Source organism: Mizuhopecten yessoensis, unplaced genomic scaffold (genome assembly GCF_002113885.1).
Source record: "Mizuhopecten yessoensis strain PY_sf001 unplaced genomic scaffold, ASM211388v2 scaffold10917, whole genome shotgun sequence".
Classification (NCBI taxonomy): domain Eukaryota; kingdom Metazoa; phylum Mollusca; class Bivalvia; order Pectinida; family Pectinidae; genus Mizuhopecten; species Mizuhopecten yessoensis.
In genome coordinates, this window is record NW_018408786.1 from 1,221,805 (window position 1) to 1,231,638 (window position 9,834).

At 36.9% G+C, this 9,834-nt stretch overlaps 1 protein-coding gene across 14 annotated transcripts in view; it reads right to left on the reverse strand.

Moving 5' to 3' along the window:
- LOC110463560 (CLIP-associating protein 1-like) overlaps positions 1 to 9,834 on the reverse strand; it is a 143,213-nt gene that overhangs the window by 56,611 nt on the left and 76,768 nt on the right. For 13 of the 14 annotated variants that reach the window (XM_021518237.1, XM_021518235.1, XM_021518228.1 and 10 more), the window contains 4 exons: positions 5,367 to 5,477; positions 4,431 to 4,559; positions 3,281 to 3,319; positions 1,040 to 1,110 (listed from right to left, as the gene is read on the reverse strand). In XM_021518237.1, coding sequence (XP_021373912.1) covers positions 1,040 to 1,110; positions 3,281 to 3,319; positions 4,431 to 4,559; positions 5,367 to 5,477 — 350 coding nt within the window. The remainder of the gene's footprint in view (positions 1 to 1,039; positions 1,111 to 3,280; positions 3,320 to 4,430; positions 4,560 to 5,366; positions 5,478 to 9,834) is intronic. The other variant, XM_021518229.1, reaches the window with a different exon arrangement.

Below are 9,834 nucleotides of genomic sequence, written 5' to 3' on the forward strand. Positions count from 1 at the left end.
CTACATTGGATTTTCAGCTAGGGATGCACTTCCTATTTCCGTTTATCAATACACTCCTATGACCTTAATAAAGGTTTCAGTCATGCCACTAATATGGGAGAATAATTTTGTTCTCCCATCCCTAAAAGCAAATTAACGAAGTGAAAAAGTATGCTTTCTATACCAGCCGCCCGCTTTAACATGATGTGGTCTGAATAAAGAAAGTGATGTCATATTTATTTTTATTTTTTTTTAGCTGACACACAGTGTGTTTAACTTGTCTACATCCTAAGATGTCTAAAGATCTCCCAAACCACATGAAAATCTGTCTGGGTTGACATAAAAGGAAATTCACTTCCAACAAATCAAAACAATTAAGAGGACAGTTGTTAACCGTGGCCAGTATTATTGTTCAGGTTTGAATTACCATATTTATACCAAACAAAAAGCCGATTGATTAATTTGTGTTTGTTATCTATTTTAAATGTATAAAATTCAATGTTAACCCTTTCACCCCTATGTAACTTAAAAAGACTCTACCATGCATTGATATGGATGAGTCTATTATGGTCTACAGTGGTGAAAGGGTTAAGTGTTATCTAACGAAGTACATCTCCCGCAATATCAGGACCTTGCAGTTATCATGACGACATATTTACCGTTGATGTGACGTCACATTTGTTGTTAACGGGACATTTTGTTAACCTTTTACGTCACCTTAATGAGGTACAGTGCATGTCGGCGGTATATATATCCCTAGAATTACACAAATTTTCCAGTGCCGTCAATTTCGTCTTTGCGTATTGCAGTTATCTTTTCTTGTGAGCAGGTATTGATTGTTACGTCATTGGTTTGTGTGAGAAAATTACGCCGTTTTCTCAAAAATGGATCAAGTTACTCTCACAAACAAATGACGTAACAATCAATACCTGCTCACAAGCGCAGATAGCTCTGCAATACGCAAAGACGGAATAGGCCAGATCACTTTGTCTAGAGGATCAGAAATAGGTGTCTATGTACGTATACACCTGTGATCGTGGCCTGTTCTCTATATACACACCTGTATTTTGGGTACATCTTCAAAGGACTTCATGAAGTAGTCCTCATCTACCCCGCCCGCTCCCGACGCCCCTGAAACACGAAAAGACAAAGCTATAAGATGGTGCCACCACACAACCATAAGATACAGCAAACTGTGATCTTTTCTCTCCAGCTGTAGTACATGTACTGAAAATCACAAGAGAATGTCTCTTTCAACAATAGTCTTTTTCTTTTTAATATCTGCTTTTAATTAATTAGTTTAAACCTAAAAGTTTGACACGAGCTTATGAGTGATGTGAAAGCTGTGATGTGCAAGAAAATTATACAAAATATTTGAACTTGTAGAACTCTACTGAAATATTTATCAATCAATGTGCACTTGTTACAATGGTTACCTGAAAATGTTACAAACATCTCTTCGAAAATATCAAAACTCCTGCCTTGATTTTTAAATTGACCTCAAATCTTGAAAAAGTTCTGTGACAAAGAATTTATGCTGTATTTTGTATAACTTGAGATGTTATATATTTGACATACAATATGATGTGGCTAAGTTGAGAAAGAAGGATGGACTTAGTACAAGTCACAATCAGAGTGATTCTAATAAATGAGGAATCTACATAGACAGAGATTACTATACATGTATACGGTATGGCATTCTCACAGAATTGACAAAAAGTGTAAAAACTGGACAGGAAAATATAAGTGAGGTTTCTACAAGAAAAAGAAGTTCATCCAACAAAACAAACTATGTACAAAAGATGAATGTAAGTACAACTATTGAAATATGATATAACTGGTACTTACCAAACCAATAGCGAATTGTGCTACTCAACGGCACAAAACGTCGAGACATGATCACTTGGGGATATAGTAATATTAAGATCTGGACACAACAGGTTCACAAATACAACCGTTAGTGGTCAATGAGACATTCTACACACAGTAGGTTAAAACAACTGACAGCTAGTGGTCAGTGAGACATCAGTTAATTAGAGATGACCACACTGTCCACGAAACACACAACACCATACTTTTGACGTAGTACACATCTCCAAATGTCTTCCAGGTGAAAACAGTGATGGATATTAGCCATTACAATTAGAAATCCACAACAATAAAAAAAATTAGCTACACTACGTTAAGATCCGGAGGATATTATAGGTAGAAAACATCAAAAGGATGAAATTAATTGCTAAAATAAAACTACTTCCATTTTCAAGAAAAAAAACTGATGGAGTAACAATGATTTAGTGGACCATAAGGATTAGTCCCTAAGGATACAACTTGGACTCTACCACACGGAATGTTACACATAAGACATCTTATGCTGGAGGGGTGAGAGTTGGACACAAGAAAGGGTCAACCCCTCAGGCGCAAATTAGACTTCACCACATCAAAGGCTGGACATGAACCATTCTACTTGTGAGGGGAGGTAGAGTGATGAGGGGAGGAAACAATGATGCTGTGTGTTGTTGCTACGTTGGTGTACAGGTAGAAGTGTTACAGGTGAGTAAGGTAAGGGGCGAGGGAGACTGTGTCGTCTGTTGGAGGTGACACATCCCCTAATCAGCAAATCTACATCACCACTAATCACTGTACATGTAGGCTATACCCTGCACTAACAGTAGCACCACTGTATACACACACTAAATAATACCATGGTAAAATACATTTTTACAAGAACAAATTTGCCTTTTTGTAAAAAAAAAAAACCAGCAAAACATTTCATGTTATTTGGCATTATATACAGACCATTTTACTAGAATTTTCTTCAAGTTTTCTTTGAAATGTTTTTTTTATCTAACAATCACAATCCAAGTCCTTTTTAAAAACATATTAGTAAGCAGAAATGATTATGATTATTATCATTTTTTCCTCATGGAACTCAACCCTGAATATTCTAAAACCTGTGTAATCCAGACAATGGTTCTGATGTCAATAATGCTATGTTCAACCTGTGTACACCGAACAGAAGGCATTCGGTTTGGACAGGTTCCACCAAAGTGTTATCAGTTATTAACTTATAACATACTTGTAGAAGTATTCGAAATTTCAAATGGTCTTTTGATTTTTGAAATCGAAAAAAAAAAAAACAGAATAATGAAGTAAAATACATATACATAATCAACATGCAGGAACAGAGCAAATCATAGGGAGTGATTTTTTGCTGAAGATTTCCAATTAACTGTGCAACAAAACGTACTACACTTGCTATCGGACGTTAGACACAAGACTGGGAAGTAAAGCGATTTGTTACCTGTGCTAGAAATGGATCGGCGGCGTCGCAGCGTCACAGCTGTCAGAGTTAGTAAGAGAAAGACAAGAGGAGGTTATTGTCCGGACATAGAACTGATGACCTTTAACCTCGCATCCAGAGACCCCCCAAAAAAGGGTAACCATGGAAACAAAACGATTTCCATAGTAATGATATCGCGAAAAAAATGGAGACATTTTGTAAACTTCTATTTTCATATGTCTCCTATGCTGAATCGAAAGGAAATGGTTTCTTTAGCAATTACAAACTTGTTAAGTTATTTCTAAATTAAATGAGTAATATATAAGAATAAATGAAATTGTAATATCGTGATGTAATTAACTACGTAAAGTGAACTGTTAAAGAGGAATACTGATGCGCTGTAGCAATAAGGTGAAAATGATTTACATTAGCTAATTATAAATTAATTAAGTGAATATTAAATAAGAATCTGTAAGTTTGTTAAAAACAAAATCTCCTTCCACCAGTGAATAGTGACAGGTATATCTGTGAGGACGTGAAAATAGTGACGCGACTGGTAATCTATCATATCCTTATTTCGTAAACCGTATAATATAATGAGGTTGAATTCACTGGAAAATTGACTTGAGCAAGTCTAATCTGTGCTGATTATACACAGTGAAGCCTTGATAAGCCAGACAACTTTGAACCCAGAAAAAGTGGCTTATTAGAGAGGCGAATGGATTTACAAGGGCAGTTTTATATAGAAAATGGACAACTGTTCCTTAAAACATGGACTGGATATGTAGATAGACAACATGATTAGTGGTGGCTGGATCAACAAGGCTCGACTGTCTATCTCCTAAAATCCTAATATATGATTAACTTGGCCGACTGTTACAGATCTTTCCCAATTTCAGGACTTCATTGAGCATTATTTGCTCCAACATTTTCATTTCACAATATTTTCCAATTGTGGAAAAAAAAATTCGGAAAGATTTTTTTTTTTATTGTATTACGAAAACAGCTGCACATATCACTGAGTTACATTTGTGAGGAATGGATTTCTCATATTATTATTGAATTGCCTGACAATCAAATTTCAATGAGATGATTTACAGATATTTGATAAACAGTGTTGGCATCCCCATACCCCCCTTCCCTCCCTCCTGACTCGGTAAAGGGTTCGTACCTGAGGCGCTGGGCGTCTTTCTCCCTGAGGCCAGGCCACTGCTACTTGTCTTCTTGGCCTGCGGGACTTTGGTGGATAGAGGCCGTGCAAATTCATTGTCATCACAATCGGATGGCCCTCTGCTTGGAGCTATAAGAATCAAAAGGTTTTAGAAGTTGAGCCATTGAAGAAATCATACTGAAATTTTCATTTTCAGATGAAGCACTATTCATTTGTATAAGTCAATGGTTATAATGTGTACATCTTTCAATGTCTTCGTACAGAAAAACAAAACTTCCTAATTCAGTTTATGGACAGTATTCTACTCATGCCGTTTCTTCTGACTGACCATTAACATTTCTTTTGGCATCACTTATAATGAAATTCCTTGTAATATCACTAATCACTACACAAAATTCATTGTAACATCACTTGTCACTGGTCCAATGTTAGACCAATGAAATTCCTTGTTACATCACTAATCAATAGACCAATGAAATTCATTGCAACAACACTTACCACTGCTCCAATGGAGTTCATTCTTATATCACTAATCGCTAGACCAATGAAATTCATTGTTACCTCACTAATCACTAGATTAATGAAAATTCATTGTAACATCACTTATCACTGGTCCAATGGAACGATATTTTCCTCATTACTAGAATTGAAAGTAAAGCACACATTACCTAGAATTTAAAACGCTCACCATTAGATATACGCAATAAGCAGCAACTTATTGGATAAAGTTTGGGAAGTTAAAAAAATTTGGCAATAGGATCTGATTGGTTGGTAGTACAGGGTTTAACGTCCTATCAACAGCTAAGGTCGTTTAAGAATGTGCAACAGGGATGGAAACAATTTCATCTTTTTTCATTTTTGAATGTTACTGAGCTACTGAGGCTATGATGTAAGAACTGTACTGCAATGTGTGCTACTAGAATGGTCTCCCCTTACCTCTGGGTATGGTGGAGGAGCTAGTGCTGCGCTTGGTCTGGCCGCTGCTGCGGTAGGAGGACGGTCGGCCGAAGTCGAGCTCATCGTCAGTGGTGCTTCCCCGGCTTGGTGCTGCAAAGACAAAATAGGGGGTTCAGTTTTTATCCTGTGTTACCAAAAGTTAGAGATTCTTCAACACTGTGCCGTCTGCTCAGTCCTAATTAGAAACAGCCCAGGCAGGGCCATCATCCCTGAGGAGTCTCACAGACAGCAAAGCTTCTCCAGAATACTAAAACCACATACTTATGTACACAAAAATATACAGAGGACTAACTTGCATTATGCAAATGTGTCAAACCATTAGGTCTTATGTTATCTTTAGATCCCTGTAATAAAAATTTATCCAAGGAGATCTTGTTATCGTTCCTCTGTCAAACAGATGTACTGCACATCAATTCTACGCCAGGTTTTTTCAATTACATGTTTGACAAAACACATAAATATACATCCGAAACACCAACTCGGTGCGAGACCACCAATTTCAGGGTTATCTCGCACTATAGTTCACACTGTGGCCTCGGCAATTCCATGCACGCTGTGACTAATTATATGAAATTAATCGCCCAGTTCTGATAGACATTTATAAGTGATAAATACATACGTCACATCACTTAGTTGCCTCAAAATAGTATGCCTCTTTGTTGGAATAGGAGGGAGGGGAGACGAGGAAATTGTTCACACCTGGGTTCTATCAAATATGTTTTTCTTCACTTCTATGCCAATTCAAGCTAGCAATATTTACACACTGTATCTAAAGGTAACTGATGATCCGACGTACAGATCATGACAGAGCAATGCAAGTCATATGTTCTTTAACTGTTCGGCTCCTCCAGACCAAACTTTGTATATTGTCTATAATATATGAAACATTTTAATTCATTAGCCATGAATTGGCTGATGTTAAAATTCCTCAAAATCTTTAACTGCTGTTAATTATTTTCATCTGAACGTATCATGCAGTCTGCACAACTCTACAGTAACACACATTTACCACACATGATGCATAAATGGAATGTGCATCAGTGTAAATTAAAAAGTCAGAAACAGTAACACATATATATATGTATACACGCACACACATTCTGTAGTAATGTAGTAGAGTAGCTATTTCTAAAGGCTGCTAAGTAAGTTCTGCTGTCGACACACAGCTTTACTCTAATTGTACACATTGGGCAGAGATACAGTTTCAGGTCTTAACACATCCATAGAAATTAATAAACCAGACTAACGATCCTCAGTGTTATATCAAGGTATGGAGTTCCCTTACAGAGAGCCTTGAAGATTAATTAAATTGTTGTAAAATTTGAGCGTTTCTGACGAATCGTTCTAGAAATCTAGCGAGGATACGTGTCTATGGCATCTTCTTTGTAAAACATCTCTGTGCTTATCGCTCGTATCGGAACAATCTCGGAAAGTAAAAAGTCACTACAAATGTATCTATGATGATGTATGCAGTAGATTCTTATCGGCATGGGAACCATATACACTTATATTACTATTAACAAGCCCCAGCAGTAGGCCATACATAGTGTATGTATGCGACTATAGTATTACAGCGTGCACCAATTAAGTAAACAGTTCGGTGAATTATGAAAGGAAATATAATGTAATGAGAACGAAAAAGGAAAATGTAATAAAATGTGCAAGTCATGCACACAGGTATTTGATAGTATGTCAGGTGCACACCACGGCTGCCCATTTATCTGTTTCTAAATGTATAGATAGGTACCAACATCAACCTAATAATCATAACGGTTATATAGGTAGGTACAGACATACCGTATTTATCCTGAAATAAGCCCAGGGGGCCAACATATTATCTCCGACTCTAAAAATTAGGGTGTTGGCACATTAGAAGCCAAAGAAATAGCATTTCTTGGCATTATTTCCACTGAATCGCAATACATTTGGGTGGGCTTATTACCAGGCATGAGCTTATTGCTGGATGAATGCATTAACTGTAATATTATTGTGTAGGTAGTTACCGACTTCACCCTAATATACACCTCAAAGGTATAGGTGATACCGACTTTAATCTTTTAAACACAACTCTGCTTCTATAATCATTTTATAAACATCTGTAATGCCTGCCTCGAAAAAGAATGAAAACAAATGTTCTGTTTGAAATGTCGAGTATCGTAGACAGGGTAATTAACAATGTAAGCCTGACAGATAATCGAGGTGACAAGATTTCGCTGAAAATACACTACTGATGAAGCTATACACCTGATAACAGCAACATTATGCTTCCCTGATGAAACGGGAAATGAAATCCTGACTCACATATAATGTTGTACCAGGTCCAATGTTTTGCTGGTATGGGTTGGTAATTTTACGGTGTTTTGGACGAAACGTCGGTTTAATAGGTCTTTATGCATACCGACATGCCAAAATTAACTTTATTTCAAAACCTGGATCTGGTCCCAAAATAACAGACAGACAAAAAGTTCAGTGTCTAAACACAAAGCTTGATATCCCCCTTACAATAATGTCTCTGTGATCATGACATTAATCAAAATTATGAAAGTGGAAAATTTGGGGGGTTTTCTGTAGAAATCGACAAAATGTTTTGACAGCTACACGACCGATGAATGGTGCACTCTAAAAACCTTTCACCTGATGTGGTGGTGATAAAACGTAAAATCTGATGCATTTTACGAAATACTGGTTCTAGTTACAGTGCGGAGAATAAACGGGCTGTCCTCCGTCCATTTAGAATGTCACAATGCACGAAACTTGCCAGGTTTTTGACATAAAACGTGTTTTACATGCAAATATGATTGTTCACCGGAACGCTAGACACTAAGCAATATCAACACGATAAAAAAGTTCAGAACAAAGTATAGCCGGGCATTGAAAACGCTGTACTCAATTTTTGTCCATTAGACAGAAGTTATTAGATAATTTGTAGCTATCCGACACTTATGAATAGATAAGTTACAGGTTTAGCCGTTAAAAAAGTTAAAATACTCAATAAATTTTACTTATTATGACAAAGCTGTTATAGAATTTCTGGTCATCCGACACTGCGAAAAGTTCTGACACAAGTGTGGGTGTTGACAACATACACACAGTATTACACAGCACAACGTATAACAAAATTATCATATATATAGTAACGAGTTATTGGACACGGAAAAGAACTGAGTTACAGCTTTAGGAGTTGACAAGCTCTGCTCATAAAACTTCACTTATTTGATATACATACCACAGACAATCTTGGTTTATCTAAAATATTCAAACAACTTAACTCATTCACCCCTGAAATTCCATAATGAACTGTTCCAACCTTTGAATTGGATGGGTTCAAATGTGTCTCCAGGGGTGAATGAATTACCTGAGTCAAGTTTTTCACCAGCACACACTCTTAGTGTTTTGCCTCCGACACTAGTCTACAGTGTGTAGTAAGTACGTGTGCACTCTCACCATTACACCTGTGGGGGGGACTGACTTAATTACTACAATCTATCAATAGTATTGGTGACTAATACTGTTTTTGTTGCCCTTCCTCACTCCCTATAGTATCAATTCTCCTCCTCCCCCTCCTCCTCCTGCTGTTGTACCTCCTCCTCCATACCTCCCCTCTCCTCCCCCTCTTACGGTGACTAAGTCCAGAGATGATTGATCAGTTACCACCCTGGAGTCAGGGAAGAAATAACCACAGGAAATGATGACATATTGTTATACCAGCTATTAATTTTCAGATGACCTCGGCTTGGATAGGGCTGGTGTATTGCTGAGGAGGATGGGAAGTTGTGGTGGATGAGGAGGGGGAAGAAAACACATGATTTCAATATCAGACTGGTGCAGATGGTCGCCTATAATTTGTTAACACTTTCCATGGCTCTCTAAGTACATATATTTAGATATGAAATTGCAGGCGCAGCCAGGAAATAGTTTGTATCTACTCACGTGAATCACAAACAAAAGAAACTGTTTAATAATTTGATCATGCATTTTCACATCAACACATCTTTCCAAGACTATGTGACAGTACTGAAAGACATACTCACAATACTATTCTGACTTTAGAACAAGATATCTGCAACAGACTTTCTGGCTTTGCAACAAAATCAAGACAAAGGGTATTTACTACTATCTGACTGTACATGATAACTTTACAAGATTATCTTTACAGTTCAATTAAACATCTTAAACTTCTTGGTAAAACTTAGTGATACCATTTTCCCAAAATTTTGGAATTACACCATATATTTTCAAACCAGGTACATTTAAACAAGGATGAAATAGGAAAGCTGTCAAGACATCTTTATATAAGACTACCGGACAGTTCAACAAGACATCTTTATATAAGACTATCCGACAGTTCAACAAGACATCTTTTTATAAGACTACCGGACAGTTCAACAAGACATCTTTATATAAGACTACCGGACAGTTCAACAAGACATCTTTATATAAGACTATC